Source organism: Mobula birostris, chromosome 24 (genome assembly GCF_030028105.1).
Source record: "Mobula birostris isolate sMobBir1 chromosome 24, sMobBir1.hap1, whole genome shotgun sequence".
In the NCBI taxonomy this organism is placed as follows: Eukaryota; Metazoa; Chordata; class Chondrichthyes; order Myliobatiformes; family Myliobatidae; genus Mobula; species Mobula birostris.
Window position 1 is genome coordinate 11640259 of NC_092393.1, and position 19998 is coordinate 11660256.

Below are 19998 nucleotides of genomic sequence, written 5' to 3' on the forward strand. Positions count from 1 at the left end.
GATCCCTTCTTTTTGGACCTCCAGAAAGTGGTCCACAGCAGGGGCGATTGATAAGTTCGTGGCCTAAGGTAGAAGGGGATGAGTTATTAACTTCAAACTTTCTGCATCATCATTCAGAGTTGAATTGCATGTGCATGTAATGAGAGCTGTATAACTCATCTCCTTCTACCTTAGGCCACGAATTTATCAATCACCCCTGCTGTGGACCACTTTCTGGAGGTTCAAGACGCTGACTTCCACAAAGAAAAGATCCGTATGCTCCACAACCGCTGGACTAAGTGTGTAAATGTAAGAGGGGACTATGTTGAAAAATGAATGTGCTAGGTTTTCTAAAATTGACTTCTTCTACCTTAGGCCACGAACTTATTAATCACCCCTTATAAAGCCTATGCATGAAATATGAGAGATGATGGATAGCTATGGATCTGTAGCAACATGTCTCCACAATACTGATACCTTGTGGTTCATAATGTCTGCATTTTCCAGGTCATCCTGGTTTTTATTTGAGGAATGAAAAAAGAACGTAAAAACTCAGGTCTATACGGGGATTGGCTGAGTAATCAAAAGCAATGCCATAATCAGCATATGAATAAGTTACTTCTTCCCAAGTCTGTGTTGTATATTTTCTGATCTTTGCTGAAATCATGATGAATTGAGGAGATGAATAGTTTAAACGTTACTTTCAATAACTTCAGAGGATAAAATGCAGAAACAACATTTTTATTTTCTTGAATAATTTAACCTTTAGATTTGTAATCAAATCCAGAGGAGTTAATTCTTACTTACAGAGGGAGGCCTTTCGTCTCATAGAATTCGTGCCAGCTCTCAGTTGAGACATCCACTCAGGCCCATCTCTCCTCCTTATTTTGTCTCTATCTTATTGTCTTCATTTGTCCACCTACTCCCCAGGGGCGTAAGATAGAGTAGCCAGTGTCTTTGTGATGCGGGATGAAATTGGCAGAAGCCCAATGGTGATGTGAAGAGTGAATAAATCCTGTACAGGTAGCACCTGAGGTCAGATCCTTGAAGGTAGCTGCTGTGCCACGGTACCACTTATTTAATTGCTGAAGATGTAGTGGTCCGATGAAACAGAAAACTGTGGGACCTTAGTCTTATGGTGCACTGTATGGAATTCTCTAATGGGAGGGTAAGTGCTTGAGAGTAATTACTGTTCTCATTTCTTGCAGTAATTGATGCTGAATTGGAATTCTAACTCGCTGTGCATGCATTGCACTCATTTACTTTATTCAGTACCAATGCACTGAGCACCACAGTGACTTTGTGTGGTTTACTCGCTTTGCAAGATATAGTTCTTTTCAGAGATATTCCAGAGATGACACGACCAGATAACAAGTGATCAAATCTGCAGCAATAACTCCAACCACTGTTGGCAACCCTGTGTTTCCATAGTTTTCATTGTAGCCCTGCTCAAAACCATAGAAAAACTCTCTTAAACATGGGAAGAAGTTACCCCGTCTCTCTGGTTTTGTCAAATTTTCAGTTGGAACAATATTGGAAGGTTCCAAAAGATTTTCCATCCTACCCTACCAGCAACCTTATATCTGCAGTATTACACTGAAGTACAGCCCTAGTTGGTTTGTGTTGATAAAGTGATTAAAGAGAATCAAGGCTTATTATGCAGAATGTTAGTTTGATGATAAAAAATACTGGCATCATTATCTATTATTCCAATGTTTGGAATATTGCTATTGTTTATCCTATATTACCAATAAAAGATCAGCAATGGCAATCTCAGGATGACTTAAGGCACTTACCAGCCAATGAATGAAACACTGTTTGAAACCTATGAAATGTGGCAGATAATTTGCCCATATGCAGTGACAGCAGATAACCTATTCCATACTGATGTTAGTTGAGGAAAAAAAATACTGTGCAGAATAGAAGGATTGTTTATTTGTGCTTCTTTGAAATAGTGCTGTCGCATTGTTCAGAAGTATGTAAGGGAGACAAAATGTTTAAGAGTTCATCAGAAAGGCATCCATTATTGCACACTCCCTTGTCACTGTACTGGTGCACTGAAATTTCTGGAGTGAAGCTTGAAAAGCTGATGCTAAGAAATACAACCACTTGCATCTATACAGGCTTTACATTTCACAAAATGTTTCTGAGGAACACTAACAATCTTATACAACCCCATAATGAGATATTAGTAGCAAAAGCTTAAAGGTGAGCTAGGAGCCGAATGATTTAGGGTGGAAATGCTAGAATTTAACATAGCTGCGTAGGATTCAAAAAGAGAATGATAAAATTCATGAATGGTCAGAAAACTTGATTTGGAGAGGCACTCACTAAAGGAGATTGGGGATAAAGGAGGTCATGATAAAGGAGTGATTTTAAAAAGTAAGGATGAGAATTTAGAGTTTCAAATGTTTGTTAACTGAGAACCAGTGTAACTAAAGAGTTGTGCAAATGGTGGATGGGGCTTGTTGTGAGGTAACATATGTATAGCAGAGTTTGGGATGACTTGAGCTTTACTGACAGCAGAACCTGGAAAATCAGTCTGAATAGGTAGTGAAAACATGGCAAAAGTGTTTGGTAGCAGCTAATCTGAAAGGGAAAGCTATAATGTTCAACTATAATGGACCATTTTAGTGATGGTTCATAAACGCGACCCGAGGTTCATTTTGGACTTAAGCATACTACAGCTGTATTTTGTACAAAGGGACAAAATACGATGGCTTTAGACTTCCTAGTCCTTAGCTGGAGGGTAAGTCTCTGTTCATCTGCTGCTGTTTGGCTGGCAAGCAGTTGGGCAGTTTACAGAGCAGGGGCAGTTCAAGAGAAATGGCAGTGAGGGAGAGCTGGTATATTAGGCTTCTATTTTAAGGCATCCGTTAGTCTTGCGAGACCATGGATCTGCGCCTGGAAAGTCTTCACTGTCCAGGGCACAGGCCTGGGCAAGGTTGTATGGAAGACCAGCAGTTGCCCATGCTGCAAGTCTCCTCTCTCCACGACACCAATGTTGTCCAAGGGAAGGGCATTAGGACCCATACAGCTTGGCACCAGTGTCGTCGCAGAGCAATGTGTGTTTAAGTGCCTTGCTCAAGGACACAACGCGTTCCCTCGGCTGGGACTCGAACTCACGACCCTCAGGTAGCTAGTCCAGTGCCTTAACCACTTGGCCACGTGCTCACAGAAAATGTTTCAGCTTCTATGTAGAAACCAACAATATATTCTCAGATCTTGTTCAAGGGATTACATGTACAATTGAAAAGGAAAGCTACAGAAGATAGATCCTTGGGAGGACCCTATAGATACTCCTGTGTAGTGGGGAGACAAGCTTTTGAAACTGGTAATATTACAAGTCTGAGTGGATAGGAATGGAACTAGGTGCCTACTGGATGTTCCAGCCAGCTGAAGAATAGATAAGAGGGGTTGGAGGAGGATCACGTAGGCAGCTAAGCCAAAAGCTAGACACGAGACTGTATATGCTGAAAGTCCTGAGCAACACATACAAAATGCTGGAAGAACTCAGCAGATCAGGCAGCATCTATGAAGGGAAATAAGCGTTCGATATTTTGGGCTGAGACTCTTCATCAGGACTCAATGAGTTCTGATGAAGTGTTGTGACTTGTGAGTTCCTCCAGCATTTTGTGTGTAAATATTAAAAGCTGTAGGCAGATTGAAAAGATGGAGTGAGATACATCACAGAGAATGGACTAGAAGCATTTGATGACTCATTTGCAATTCAGGCAAGGTGGAAAAGTGTCTGCAGGAATTCTAGCTACGTACACTAGGTATTTCTAATTATCTCCTGATTATCCTAATTAGAAACGGTTGTAAATAAAATTATTATTTAAAAATGGAATAATTCATAACCGCATTAAAGTTAGGTAAGTTTACTATACAGTAAAACATTATTATCTTAAAACCTGTTTCACCATCTATTAGCTTCTAGACCCAATGATGAGGCCAGTGGTCAAGCATATGATCTGGTTCCTAGTAGTTCTGTTCTCCCACACTGCAGTGTGCTGGTGGAAAAGTCCAGAATTAAGTATATATTTTGGCAGTAGAAAATCCTGTCCAATGATACATGTAACAACCTTGGCATAGAGATCTTTTGACAGAAAAGTAGGAAATGCATGGTGTTTATTTGCTGCCATGTTGGTGAGATTGCTTATCCAAGTGGATCAAATCTTTGCCCTTCCTGGTTTATGTTAAGAGGATGTGTTTGACTTATTTCAAGGGAAAATTGCAGGATTAATTCCCATTTTCTATAGTTTTTCCTGATTGGCAGTTTAACCTCTGAGAGCAGTGGGGATGCCAGACAGGGTAGTGGAATGCTCTCCTTGCAGGATGTGGGAAGGCAGGGGGACCTCCAGTATCCTTGATGACTGCACCTGCTAGAAATGCATCCAGCTGTGTTAAGGAATTAGAGCTGGAACTGGATGAACTCTAGATCATCCAGGAGGCTGAGGGATTGATTGACAATCAATACAGGGAGGTAGTTACACCCAAGGTGCACGACATAGGTAACTGAGTGACAGTCAGGAGGGGAGAAGGCGATAGGTAGCCAGTGCAGAGATCCCCTGTAGCTGTTCCCCTCAATAGTAGGTCTACTGTACCACCTTGGATACTGTTGGAGGAGGAGGGGTTGACCTAACAGAGGAAAGCCCAAGTGGTCAATTCTCTGGCATTGAGTTTGGTACTGTTGCTCAGAAGGAAAGGGGGAAGAGGTGAGCTATGGTGATAGGGGATTCAATGGCATGGGTAGGAAGAGTCACTGAGTCCTACAAAGTAAGTTTGGGGAGTTGGGTGCTAAGTTAAAAGACAGGACCTCTAGGGTTGTGATCTCAGGATTGCTACCATGCCACATGTGAGTGAAGCCAGAAATAGGAAGGTAATACAGTTTAACACTTGGCTCAGATGCAGGAGGAAGGGTTTCATATTCCTGGTTCATTGGGCTCTCTTCTAGGAAAGATGGGACCAGTACAGGCAGATCAGTTTGCACTTGAACTGGAGGGGAACTGATATTCTTGGGGGAAGGCTCGCTAGTGCTGCAGATTTGCCAGAGCATTAGAGCGGATAGTGAAGTGGTTGTGGGGAAAAAGGTTGTTAAGCCTACATACAAAGTCAGGAATCGAAAGGTTGAGCATGCTGAGACTAATGCTCAGAGTTGTGTATATTTCAGTGCACAGAGTTTTGTAGGAAAGACGATAAGCTTAGAGCATGGATCAGCATGTGGAATTATGACATTGTAGACACGAATGAGATGTGGTTGCAGAAGGGGCAAAATTGGCAGCTCTATGTTCCAGGGTTATGTTGTTTTACATGTGATAGTGTGGGAGGGATTAAAGGGGGAGGAGTGGCTATAGTAGTCAGGGAAAATATCACGGCAGTGCTCAGACAGGACAGACTGGAGAACACATTTTCTGAGGATATATAGGTGGAAATGAATAAGAAATAGATAATGACATTAATGGGATTACATTATAAATCACCCAGTTCATTGAGAGATTGCAGACTGCTACAAGAAACATAAGGTTGTTATAGTAGGTGATTTTAACTTTCCACATATTGACTGAGACTCCCATACTGCAAAAGGACTGGATAAGAAGGAGTTTGTCAAATGTGTTCTGAAAAGTTTCTTTAATAAATAACTGGAGGTCCCAACTGGAGACAGTGCAATATTAGATTTCCTATTAGGGAATGAGACAGGGAAGGTGACAGAAGAATTTTTAAGGGGAACACTTTGCATCTAGTGATCTCATTAGTTTCAAGGTAATTATGGAGAAGGATAGGTCTGGTCCTTGGATTGAGATTGTAAATTGCAGAGGTTAAATTTGATAGTATCAGAAAGGTTCTGGCAAGTGTGGTTTGGAACAGATTGTTTTCAGGCAAGGGTGTGCTTGGTAAGTAGTTGGCCTTCAAAAGTGAAATACTGAGAGTTCACAATTTGTATGTTCCTGTCAGAATAACAGGCAAGATACAGGATTAGGGAACCATAGTTTTCAAGAGATATGGAGAAAGACATACATAGCAGGTATAGACTGGAAGGAACAAATAAGGTACTTGAGTATAGGGAATGCAAGAGAGCACTGAAGGAGGAAATCAGGAGAGCTTAAAGAAGGCATAAGATTGTTCTGGCAGACAAGGTGAAGTAGAATACCAAGGGTTTCTACAGATATACAGTGGATTCTGGTTAATTGGGACACATCAGTGTCAGTAGATTTTGGCCCAATTAAGTGGCTGTCCCAATTAGCCAGTTTCATGGAAATAGTTAAGATATAGAAAAGTATAAAACTTGAGCTACTGTTTAAATGAGTAACAAATTATATATTTAAGTGACATACAGAACAAATTAGAACACTACCAATACTACTACAGTAACATAAAGCTGAGTATTGGTTTCTAATAGTTATCGACGGTGGAGTTCATCTAGTGCATCCTGTTGTGTTTTTTTGATTGACTTTAAGTGAACAAAATCAGCACAGACACCTAGTGTAGATAGTGGACTGCCTTCATACAATGTTTTCGATGATTGCATCTTCCATTCTTCATTTTCATTGTAACATTTAAGATGATTGTCGATACCTTCAGGTTCTTCATAGTGCCTAACTTGTTGAAGTTGTTCCATCTTCACTCATGGCATGTACTGCTCTCCTTGTGTGTGAAGTAGGAAGTAAACAATTCAGCAGCAAGAACGCAGGGGTCAGGATATAGTGTCCAAGTTCTGCGAGCTTTACTTGGGCAGCATGCACACAATTGAGTAAGAGTAAAACTGAGAATGAACCAGAAAAATACCCTAAGTACTTAACGCAGCAAATTTATGATGATTATGTTACACATTCCTAAGAAATTAGGAATATATGAAGCTGGACGTACATGTAAAATAACCAAAAATTATATACAACATGAGTTAAGCAAAGTTTTAAAGTATGCAAGAAGATTAATATCATAAGACTATATGACCATAAGATATAGGAGCAGAAGTAGGCCATTCGGCCCATCGAGTCTGCTCCGCCATTCAATCATGGCTGATCCAATTCTTCCAGTTATCCCCATTCCCCTGCCTTCTCCCCATACCCCTTGATGCCCTGGCTAATCAAGAATCTATCTATCTCTGCCTTAAATGCACCCAATGACTTGGCCTCCACAGCCACTCGTGGCAACAAATTCCACAGATTTACCACCCTCAGACTAAAGTAATTTCTCTGCGTCTCTGTTCTAAATGGACGTCCTTCAATCCTAAAGTCATGCCTCTTGTCCTAGACACCCTTACCATGGGAAATAACTTTGCCATATCTAATCTGTTCAGGCCTTTTAACATTCGGAATGTTTCTATGAGATCCCTCCCTCATTCTCCTGAACTCCAGGGAATACAGCGCAAGAGCTGCCAGACACTCCTCGTACGGTAACCCTTTCATTCCTGGAATCATTCTTGTGAATATTCTCTGAACCCTCTCCAATGTCAGAATATAAGGAGCCAAAACTGCACACAATACTTCAAGTGTGATCTCACGAGTACCTGAAAGAGCCTCAACATCACATCCCTGCTCTTATATTTTATACCTGTAGAAATGAATGCCAACGTTGCATTCGTCTTCTTCATCACCGACTCAACCTGGAGGTTAACCTTTAGGGTATCCTGCACAAGGACTCCCAAGTCCCTTTGCATCTCTGCATTTTGAGTTCTCTCCCCATTTAAATAATAGTCTGTCCATTTATTTCTTCCACCAAAGTGCATGACCATACACTTTCCAACATTGTATTTCATTTGCCACTTCTTTGCCCATTCCCCTAAACTATCTAAGTCTCTCTGCATGCTCTCTGTTTCTTCAACACTACCCGCTCCTCTACCTATCTTTGTATCATCGGCAAATTTAGCCACAAATCCATGAATCCCATAGTCCAAATCATTGACATACATCATAAAATCAGTGGTCCCAACACCGACCCCTGTGGAACTCCACTGGTAACCGGCAGCCAGCCAGAATAGGATCCCTTTATTCCCACACTCTGTTTTCTGCTGATCAGCCAATGCTGTACCCAAGCTAGTAACTTCCCTGTAATTCCATGGGGTCTTATCTTGCTAAGCAGCCTCATGTGTGGCACCTTGTCAAAGGCCTTCTGAAAATCCAAGTACACCAGATCTACTGCATCTCCTTTGTCTACCCTGCTTGTAATTTGCTTGAAAAATCGCAGTAGGTTAGTCAGACAGGATTTTCCTTTCAGGAAACCATGCTGGCTTTGGCCTATCTTGTCATGTGCCTCCAGGTATTCCATAATCTCATCCTCAACAATCAATTCCAACAAGTTCCCAACCACTGATGTCAGGCTAATTGGTCTATAGTTTCCTTTCTGCTGCCTCCCACCCTACTTAAATAGTGGAGCAACATTTCCAATTTTCCAGTCATCTGGTACAATGCCAGAACCTATCGATTCTTGAAAGGTCATTGTTAATGCCTCCGCAATCTCTCCAGCTACTTCCTTCAGAACCCAAGGGTGCATTCCATCAGGTCCAGGAGACTTATCCACCCTCAGACCATTAAGCTTCCTGAGCACCTTCTCAGTCATAATTTTCACTGCACATACTTCACTTCCCTGACACTCTTGAATGTCCGGTATACTGCAGATGTCTTCCACTGTGAAGACTGATGCAAAATACGTATTCAGTTCCTCTGCCATCTCTGCGTCTCTCATTACAATATCTCCAGCGTCATTATCTATTGGTCCTGTATCTACCTTCAGCTCTCCTTTACCCTTTATATACTTAAAAAAGCTTTTAGTATCTTGACATTAGTCGCCAGCTTTCTTTCATAATTCATCTTTTCCTTTCTAATGACCTTCTTAGTTTCCTTCTGCAAGTTTTTAAAAGCTTCCCAATCCTATATCTTCTCACTAGCTTTGGCTTCCTTGTATGCCCTCTCTTTGCTTTTACTTTGGCTCTGACTTCACTTGTCAGTCACTGTAGTGTCCTTCTTCCATTCAAATATTTCTTATTTGGAATATATCTGTCTTGCGCTTCCTTCATTTTTCACAGAAACTCCAGCCATTGCTGCTCTGTTGTCCTTCCTGCTAGTGTCCCTTTCCAGTCAACCTTGGCCAGTTTCCCTGTCATGTCATTGTAGATCATGTAAACATTCATTAAATTACCAAGGCTGGTCAAATACGATACCGATAATCAGAAATAAACTTCGACATAATATTAGCACAAAATATGGCTCAGATAGTTTTCTCCTTTATGAACTAAGCCAAAACTTGCAGATAATGATTTACGATGGCACAAATAAAGAAAAGACAACACAGGATTGTATAAATATACTGACTTAAAAAAAACCGCTGAAATAAAATAACTGCTCTTATCACGTGGTCCAACTGGATTTCAAATTTAAAGGTGACAGTACCTTCAGAATTAATGTAGGCATCTCGATCAGAATAAAATGCAGCAGGGCTACGTTTCAAAATAAAAGCCTGAACACAGCAATTTCAGGCATCTCCAAGCCTGAATGCTTGAAACCGCAGTGAGAAAACAGTTCTGAATTGTCTTACTACTTATTTCATACAAACTGTGAGTGACAAATATCACTGAATTTTGAACACAAATACATGCAATTGATGGTATTTAAAAACTGTTTGCTCCAAGCACGGATATCTAACAGCCGCGCAAGTTCCCACGACAGGCAGCAACAGTGTCCTGTCCTAGTGAAGCGGCAAAGTGTCCCAAATAAATGAAGGGAATCCCAACTATTTTCTCGATAGGCTTTTGCTTTTTAAGAGTTGTCTCAAGTGGCTGACCTGATAACTGATGATAGCCCAATGAATTGGACTCCACTGTATTAAGAACAGAAGGATAGCAAGGGACAAAATTAATCGCCTTAAAAATCAGATTGGTTACCTATGCATGGAGCCAAAAGAGATGGGGGAAATCTTAAAATAGATTTTTTGCATTTGTATTTACTTGGGAGATTCATTACAAAGTCTATAGAAATGAGGCAAAACAGCAGCGAGGGCATGGAACATATATAGATTACAAAGGAGGGAATTCTTGCTATCTTGAGGCAAATTAGAATGGATAAATGCCCAGTGTTTCCTTGAACACTGTGGGAGGCTTGTGCAGAAATTACAGGAGTCCAAACAGAGATCATTGAAACATCCTTAGTAATGGATGAGTGCCAGAGAATTAAAGGATAGCTAATGTTGTTCTGTTGTTTAAGAAAGGATCTAAACATAAGATGGGAAATCATAGGCTGGTGTGCCTGACCTCAGTAGTGGGAAAGTTATTGGAAGGTATTCTTAGGGACCGGATATATAAGTATTTGGATACACAGGGACTGATTTGGGATAGTCAACATGGCTTTGTACGTGGTAGGTCATGTCCTACCAATCTTATAGAGTTTTTCAAAGAAGTTACCAGGAAAGTTGATCAAGACAAGGCAGTGTGTATTGTATACATGGACAAAGTCCTGCATGAGAGATTTTTTCTCTTAGAGATATAGCGCAATAACAGGCCCAATGAGCCATTGTTACCCAATTACACGCACGTGACTAATTAATCTACTGAGCCACACATTTTTGGAATGTGGGAGGAAACCGGAGCATTCAGGGGAACTCAAATGGTCATGAAGGAATGCACAAACTCCTTCCAGATAGCACTAGAAATTGAACTAATCGCTATAGTACCGTGCTGACCCAAATTGGTCAAGAAGGTTTAGTTGACATTTAGGATGAGGTGGTAAATTGGATTAGACATTAGCTTCCTAGGAGAAGCCACTATCTGTTAGTAGATGGTTCTCTCTCTGTCTGGAGTCCTGTGACTAGTGATGTGCCACAGCGATCAGTACTGGATCAATTGTATTTGTCATCTATATCAACAATTTGGATGATAATATGGTAATTTGGATTAGCAAATTTGCAGGTGACACCAAGATTGGGGGCTTAGAATACAGCAAAGAAGGCTATCAAAACTCGCAGGATCTGGACCAGCTAGAAAAATGGTTGGTGATACTTAATGCAGACAAGTGTGAAGTGCGCTTTGGGTGGACAAACCAGGGTAGGACTTGCAGGGTGAGTGGTAAGTCACTGGGGTAGAACAGAGAGATGGGGTTATACATAATTCCTTTAAAGTGGTGTCACAGCTAGATAGAGTCGTAGAGAGAGCTTTTGGTACCATTGTTCCCTTAATTTTTTTTTTTCACAGCTGTATGGACTTGCCTTTGCTCTGAGCAGGAAATTTTGATACGGCCTGAAAACTGCACAGCACCTTGATAAAACATTATATAAAAGAAAAGTCCAGCTGCCTGACAACAAAGATTACGTGCGCGGGAACATTACAGTTACTCCATGGCCACGGACCACAGTAGAGGGAACAGTGTTTAGCACATTGGCCTTCATAAATCAATCTAAAGAATACAGGAGTTGGGATGTTACGTTGAAGTTGTATGAGACGTTGGTGAGGGCTAATTTGGAGTATTGTGTGTGGCTTTGGTCACCCTCCAACAGGGAAGGTAACAGTAAGGTTGAAAGAGTGCAGAGAAAAATTATAAGCAACTTGCTAGGACTTGAAGACCTGAGTTATAGGAAAAGGTTGAATAGGTGAACCTTATTCCCTACAGCATAGGAGAATAAGGGGCGATTTGATGGAGGTATACAAAATTATGAGGAGCATAGATAGGGTAAATGAAAGCAGGATTTTTCCATTGAGATTGGGTGGGACTAGAACTAGAGATCATGGGTTAAGGGTGAAAGGTGAAATGTTTAAGGGAAACATGAGGGGGATCTTGACTTAGAGGGTGGTGAGAGTGTGGAGCGATCCGCCGATGGAAATGGTGAATATGGGTTTGATTTCAGTATTTAAGAGGAATTTGGATAGGTACATGGATGGGAGAGGTATAGAAGGCAGTGGTCTGGGTGCAGGTCAATGGGACTAGGCAAGTTAATAGTTCAACATGGACTGGATGGGCTGAAGACCCTGTTTTTCTACTGTAGTGTTTTGTGAATCTATGTATGTTGGCTGGCTATCCAGTTTTTATCCATTTCTCTCAATTTGTGGAAAATGCGTTTGGTGCCATCTCCAGTTGATTTTTTTTAAATGTTTCTTCCCTTTCGCAGTTGGGTATTCCACATGCCATTGGTGCCATGTTATGGAACGTGAATCATTTGAAAATGAAGAGATTGGTCAAATATTGAACGAGAATTTTGTTTGCATCAAGGTTGACCGGGAAGAGCGGCCAGATGTTGATAAAGTTTACATGATGTTTGTGCAGGTGAGCTTACAGCTTAATGAAATTGCTACAGTTTCTCCCTTTTTTTTATTGCAACTAGTCATAAAGGAAACAGTAAATGCCTTGCGCACAGCTATCTTAATCTTGGCCCATCCCTTGAGATTTATGACTTGTGCTTTGTGGGCTCTGAGGAGGCTGATGAAACCAGTGGCGGAAGGGCAGACTCTTCCACAGATGTGATAGATGGTGGCTAACAGGAGAGATGTGTAGATTGTGAAGTAGTTCACTCCTGCAGCTTGTGGAGAGTCTGTTCGTGCTCTCAATGTACAACCTCAAGATTCTCAATACTATCCCAAACATACCTTCTTTATTTTAAGCAGTCATGGGCCAAGGATTCATTGTGGATGCTGCACTTCTTTAAGGATGCTTTGAGCACATGCTTGAAACTTTTCCTTTGTTCCTTTGATCTTATGGTAAGATGGCGGCACGTTCAGACACTGTGACCTCTTGGGGGCCAACCAAAGGTGTTGTTTTCTTTATTAAGTGTTTTTTTTATGAGCGTAAGACTATCCTGGACTCCAAGAACTAAGGGTTAGCAGGTTTACCGCATCAGTGAGCTGCTCGTTGTTTGGAGTAGCCAGCTGAGTTTCATAGGAGCTGGCTGTGGGTCGGAGAAGGAGTGGGCTGGTGGGTCATAAAAGGAGTGGGCTAGCAGGTTGGAAGAGGAACCGTCTGGTGGACTAGTGAAGGAGGAGCCAGACGGCAGGTTAGAGAAGGAGTGGGCCAGTGGATTGGAAAAGGAGACAGCTGGTGGGCTGGAGAAGGAGGAGCCAGACGGCAGGTCAGAGAAGGAGTGGGCCAGTGGTTCGGAAGAGGAGCCAGCTGGTGGGCTGGAGAAGGAGGTGCCAAATGGCAGGCTGGAGAATAAACCGGATTGAGCTTAGGTGGGCTGACCTGGGTACAGACCTTGTTGCTTCCCGCTACTCGAAGGATCAGAGTTGGTGCATGAAGGCAGCGTGCAGTGTAACTGTGAGTGACTGTCTTGAACAATTCTCTTGCGATTGCAAGATCCTGTTGGACATTGATGATGTAAGATGCTGCAGACGGGTTAAAGAACCAGCAGAAGTGGAAAACACTTTGGAGTCCAGTATTGCTATTAACTAATGGTATTTATTAGTAACTACGCAATACAGTAATGTAAATGCAGATACATCAAACAGGTTAGCAATGAATATATATAAGTAAGTGTGGAAATATATGAAAACCAAGCTTCTTCAAGTCTAGGGGTAAATAGATCGTCTTACGATGATGAGGAAAGTTCAGTTCAGTTCGTGGTATTGAGTTGAGTAGTGATGGAGAGAGAGAGGGAGAGATTTGAGCCTTTAGGTGAGCTGACACCATCGATCTTCCTGTTGTCCTCCAAAGTCCTTTAGAAGTCACCGACTGTGACCACAACAGAGTGGACCGTTCTTCTGTGGTGGAATTATCAACCCAGGCAAGGGTTGGACATATGAATAACTCCTCACTGGTCACACCCTTTTCACACTGCAAGAGCCACTGATCGATCTGCCTGATCGATCCTCCAAAACCCAGCTTTTCTGTGGGCACAACAAAGCTCATTAAGTGTCCAAAACCATATGACTGTAGGTCTAACAGCTACCCTTCTATTTATCTCACCATGCTGAATACCAACTGTCCATCAAGCAGCTCCTCCCTACTCTCTCTGTAAGAACTTGGAAGCTGCCAGTGTCCTTGCAGAAAGTATAAACAAACTGTGAGCAGTCTTCGCCTCTCTCTCTCTTTCTTTCTCTCTCTTTTTAATAAGGTGTCTGTGTTGAACAATTCTCTCTCTCTTTTCAAAAGTACAGTTCATAGGGGTAATTCAGGACCCTGTCACATCCCCTTCCTTTTAGAAAAAAATTTTGATGCAGGCAAAATTTTAGTTTAAATGTAAATTACAGAGTTTGCAACAATATAATCATCAGATAACAGAGCAAAAATGCGTACAGTTTCTAACTTAATATCTAGATAAGCAGTCAGCTATAATTTTGTCAGTACCTTTCACATGTTTGATTTTTAAGTCATATTCTTGCAATATCAGACTCCAATTTAATAACCTTCTATTTTCATCCTTCATCTTAGTTAGAAGCACTAACGGATTGTGATCTGTGTAAACCACAAGTGGTCTCTGGGCAGGACAAACATAGACCTCAAAATGTTGTAAGGCCAGAATAAGTGCTAGTAATTCCTTTTCAACAGTGAAATAATTTTTCTGATGCACATTAAGTTTCTTTGAGAAATAAGGTGTTCAATGTCATCCACACCTTTCTGTAACAGTACTGCCCCAGCAGCTTCATCACTAGCATCTGTTACTATAGAGAATGGTTTTGAAAAATCAGGTGCTTTGAGCACAAGATGATAACACAGGATGGTTTTCAGATGTTCAAATTCTTCCTGGCAAAGATCACTCCATACAAATCTTCCACTCTTCCCTAGGAGTTTTGTTAGGGGAGAGCGATGTCAGCAAAGTTCTTACAAAACTTATGATAATACCCAACCATTCCCAAAAACCTTCTTAAAGCTTTCTTGCCCATCGGAACAGGAACCTCAACAATAGCTTGTACCTTGGCCTGTACAGGAGCCAGTTGGCCCTGGCCTACCACATAGCCAAGGTACGTGACAGTGGCGTGGCCAAACCCACTATTAGTGAGGTTCACAGTAAGATTAGCCTTAGATAGCCTTTGAAACAGTTTTTCTACAGCCACAGTATGCTCTTCCCACGTGTCATTCCAGACCACTAAATCATCAAAGTAAGCCCCTGTGTTTTCTAACTCTCTAGTCACAGAATTGATCATTCTTTGAAATGTTCCTGGAGCATTTTTCATCCTGAAGGGTAAAACATTGTACTCATACAGTCCAGATGGTGTCACAAATGCTGATATTTCTCTGGCCCTGTCTATTAAAGAAAACCCCAGTATCATTTTAACAGGTCAATCTTTGTAAGGCATTTAGCCTTTCCCACTTTATCAATACAGTCATCCACTTTCTTTGTTCCTTCTTGTTCAACCATTTTACTTTTCTCTAAATTCATTCTGTAAGGATGCTCTTTGATCGGCTGGGCTGTATTTACAATGACGTCATGCACTGCAGCCGTACACCGTCTTGGAATGTCAGAAAATAAATCTTTATGCTTGCTAATTAATTCCTTCAATTGTTTTTGCGGTGTAGGATTCAACTGATGGACCTTGCCAGTAATATTTTTGAAAACAGTGGAATTCTTATATCTTGTTGATACTAGATTCAGCGGGTTAAAATGATTTTTCACCTCACTCCCAGCCTTCACGACTCCATTTGTTTTCATAACAGTCCTCCCAGGTACCATCCTATCAAACAAGTGTTTTATTTTAATTTGAACATTCTGCAAACTCTCCTTTGCAAGGTCACAAACCTTATTAAATCTTTTCTAGAATTTCAAAACATAATCTAACATGCTGACACACACTTTTGGGTTAGACCATTGCTCTCTGAGCAAGGTCAAAGGTCCTTTGGGCCTGTGGCTGAAAATGAATTCAAACGGACTGAACCCCAGGGATTCTTGAATTAAGTCTCCTACAGTAAGTAAGAATAGGGGAGCCCCCTCATCCCAGTTTTTTCCATTTTCCACACAATATGTTTTAATCATGGTCTAAAGAGTGGAGTTGAACCATTCCAAGGCTCCCTCGGACTCTGTGTAATATGCAGGTGACACAATGTGCTTAGTTCCCAGTTCTCCAACTATCCCCTGGAATGTCCTCAAAGTAAAGTTACTATCCTGGTCAAATTGAATTTCTTTGGACAGACCTACCAGTGTGAAAAACTTACTGAGTGCTTTTACCACTATCTTGGCCTGGATGTTTCCTAGAGGCACAGCTTCAGGGAACCTAGACACAGCACACATAATGTTAACAAGTACTGATGACAAGCTGCAGTCTTTGGCAATGGGCCAACACAATCCACTATGACCCTAGAAAATAGTTCACCAAAAGCAGGTATGGGTTTAGAACTCCCTCATAATCCTGTTCACTGTCTTTCTCACTCCAAGATGTCCACCTAAAGGTATCTTGTGGGCCAGGTTTAAAATTTCAGCCCTGTAAACCTTTGGAACCACGACCTGATGTTCAGTGGCCCAGTCCTCACTTGCAGGTACAGTGGCTGGTCTCCACTTCCTCATCAACACCCCATCTTTAAGATAATATCCTGCTGACTCTCTCTGAACTTCTCTTCTGTGAGAGCTGTCTCCTGTAAAGCCACCATTTCAGAATCTTTATTCTGTTCCTCTATAAATTTCTTCCTTTCTCATCCTACTTACTCTCCAAATCCTGTTGTAACATGGAGGGTAGAGAAGTCTGTGACACATCATCACCTTGGAGAGGTGTCAACCTCCCCCCATTGTTTACTAAACTCAGCACTATCACCAGACTTAGAACTACTATGTGTATGTTGTGGAATAGGCCAAACAATCCATTTATCTTATTCCTACGACCTTTATTCTGACTTGTTTCCATAGCCACCTCTACCAATGGCTTCTTAAACCCATAACAATCCTCCTTCTCCACAACATCATCGTGAACAACATCACAACCTTGAAGGTGTTTCCCTCCAAATGTCAGAACAAAATTCAACAGAGTGACACATACTTCTTCAGCAGGCCCTTGTCCTGCAAGCAGGGTCAAAGGTCGCGAAACCAAGCCAACCTTCACAAGTACTTTGTTCAAAAGTCCAGAAACAACACTTTTCTCAATATCTTCAGTAACATTTACCTCAGCAATTTTCATCTCATCACTAACTTTTAGAACACTGTCTAATACAAGTGACTGAGAATCCTCAATTTCCACTGGTACCAAGATTAACCCCTTATTCACTGAACCAAAACTACCTAACATAAAAGAACTGCATTCCTCTCCAATCAAGTCAGACACCTCAGACCTTAACTGAGCTTCAACACAAGGTTCAGTACCCTGTGTGGAGTTCTGCACTAGTGAATTAGTGGTAAAATAAAAGATTGCAGATTCTGGAATATGAAGCAATAAACAACCTAGGAAATTTGTTTATTATTGTCACATGTACAGTGAATACTTTGTTCTGCATCCCTCCTGTACAGATAATTTCATCACGCCAGTACATTGAGGAAGTACAAGGGAAAAATGATAACAGAATGCAGAATAAAGTGTTACAGTTACAGAGAAAGTGCAGTACAGGCACTTAGGGACAAGGCCATGACGAGGTTAGGAGTCCATCTTATCTCAAAGAAGTCCATTCCGTGGTCTTATAACATTGACATAGAAGCTATGGTATGTGCTTTCAAGTTTTTATATCTTCTTAATGGAAGAGAGGAGAAGAGAGAATGTCTAGGGTGGGAGTGGTGTGTTTACTTATGTTGGCTGCTTTACTGGGGCAGTGAGAAGTGTAGACAGAATCCATGGAGGGGAGGCTGGTTCCTGTGAGGTGCTGTACTGTGTCCACAACTCTTGTGGCCATGGGCAGAGCAGTTGTCATACCAAGCCGTGATGTATTTGGATAGAATACTTTCTATGGTGGAAGCTTTCTACAATCAATCGCTCCACTAATTCAGTACTCTGTTGGGAGAAATTCAGCAAGTCAAGTTGCCTGTAAGGGCTGGGGTGGGGGATAGTTTTCAACCTTTTGGGCTGAATATCTGTATTGGTGTCCTAATGCAAGGTTTGGATCTTAAAGGTCGGCAACTGCTATTCCCCCACAGATGCTGTTCAGCTGCTTGAGTTCCTCCAGCAGACTGTGCATTGCATTAGCAGTATATTTTTAATAATCAATCCTCATTGGTTGTGTTTGCCATAGTCTTGCGGTGAACGCTTATAATAGTGCATACATGGCTGATTAATGGTAGGTGTTTTCTTATGGATGTTAAGTGTAAGAGCCACCTTCACAAACGTTTCAGTGAAAGGGTTGACAATGATATGAAGCTTAGATTCTAGGCAATGTGCAGAAGGAAATGTCATTTGCATGCTGAGGCTTGATATTGAGGTTTAGGGAATCTCAGTTCAGGAATGAAACTGTGGTCACCATAGGTTGAACAGTTCCCCACAAATTCCAACATTAGCCCCAGTCCTGTGGGATGTTTTTTGGTGTTAAGATGGTGAAAAGTTTTGGACAGTGATGCCTCCTTGTTTGACCCTAGTCTTCGCTGACATTGACTTTGTTATAGACTCACTGGCTAATATCATGGCTTGCCTGCCATGTGGAACAAGCTTGAAATAGAGATGAATTTCTGTGCAAAGCTAAATTTGAGAGACAGCTCCTTCAAAATGATGAAATCTAGGGGTTACGTGACGTTTAAGCCTGCACAGTGGCTGGCGCTATTCCTTACATTATTTTTCTGTGGCTGTCACACAGTGAAGATCATGTTGTCTGTGTGTCTGTATGGACGGAAGCCATGTTTTGGTTCAGGGAGCAGCTCCTCAGCATTTGAAGACGGCCCTGGTGATATCTCAGGAACGGGGTGTTTCTATCATGGCAACACACATAAGATACTGGAGGAACTCACAAGTCAAGCAGTGTCTTTGGAGGGGAATAAACAATTGATGTTCAGGGCTGAGACCCTTCATGAGGACTGGAATAAAAGGGGCTGAAGCCAGAATAAGAAGGTGGGGGAAGGGAAGTAGTATAAGCTGGCAGATGATAGAGGAGACCAGTTGAGGGGGAAGGTTGGTGCTTAGGGGAGGGGAGATGAAGTGAGAAGCTGGGAGGTGATAAGTGGAAGAGGTAAAGAGCTGAGAAAGAAGGAATCAAATAGAAGATTCCTATGATAGTGGACATGGAAGGAAGGAAGGAAGGAGGAGGGGAGCTAGTGGGAGGTGATGTACAGGTGAGGAGAAGAGAAAGAGGTAAAGGGTGACCAGAATGAGGAATGAAAAAGAAAGGAGGGGGAGGCTATCCAGACGGATTATGAGGTGTTGCTCTTCCAACCAGAATTTGGCCGCATCGTGGCAATAGACGAGGCCACAGAAAAGCATGTCAAAATGGGAATGGGAAGTTGAATTGAAACGGGTAGCCACCAGGAGATTCTGCCTTTTGATGTGGATAGTGCAAAAGTGCTCCAATCATGACCTACTTTAATGTACTTTAAATGCCATCCTGCTCTTAAATTAACATTTCAGAAGTTTTACACTCTGCATCTTCTGGGTGGCTGAGCATACAGTTTTCATTTACAATTCAGAAAAGGACACAGCATTAATGGAATAAAACAACACAGGAACAGTCCCTTCAGCTCATAATGTGTCTGCTGACCATGATGTCAATTTAAACTAGTCCATTCTGTCTGGTTACATATGGTCTATATCATTCTACCCCTTGCATGTACATGTGCCTGTTTAAATGCCTCTGAACTGCTCCTACCACCACTCCTGCAGTAGGGATACGGAAACAGCAGATTTTTAAAAGAGTATTTAGTTCTGTCTTCACAAAAACAGGGTCAAAAATCTGACGGTAATTGTGAAGAACTGAAATGAATAAGCTGAAAGAAATCAGCATCAATTAACAACACACATAAAAGTTGCTGGTGAATGCAGCAGGCCTGGCAGCATCTCTAGGAAGAGGTGCAGTCGACATTTCAGGCCGAGACCCTTCGTCAGGACAAACTGAAGGAAGAGTGAGTAAGGGATTTGGAAGTTGGAGGGGGAGGGGGAGATCCAAAATGATAGGAGAAGACAGGAGGGGGAGGGATAGAGCCAAGAGCTGGACAGGTGATAGGGAAAAGGGGATACGAGAGGATCATGGGACAGGAGGTCCGGGAAGAAAG

At 41.8% G+C, this 19998-nt stretch overlaps 1 protein-coding gene across 3 annotated transcripts in view; it reads left to right on the plus strand.

The window, feature by feature from the left end:
* The window catches only part of spata20 (spermatogenesis associated 20), a 489201-nt gene that overhangs the window by 21635 nt on the left and 447568 nt on the right, over positions 1 to 19998 (plus strand). For all 3 annotated transcript variants that reach the window (XM_072242745.1, XM_072242746.1, XM_072242744.1), the window contains one exon: positions 12073 to 12227. In XM_072242745.1, coding sequence (XP_072098846.1) covers positions 12073 to 12227 — 155 coding nt within the window. The remainder of the gene's footprint in view (positions 1 to 12072; positions 12228 to 19998) is intronic.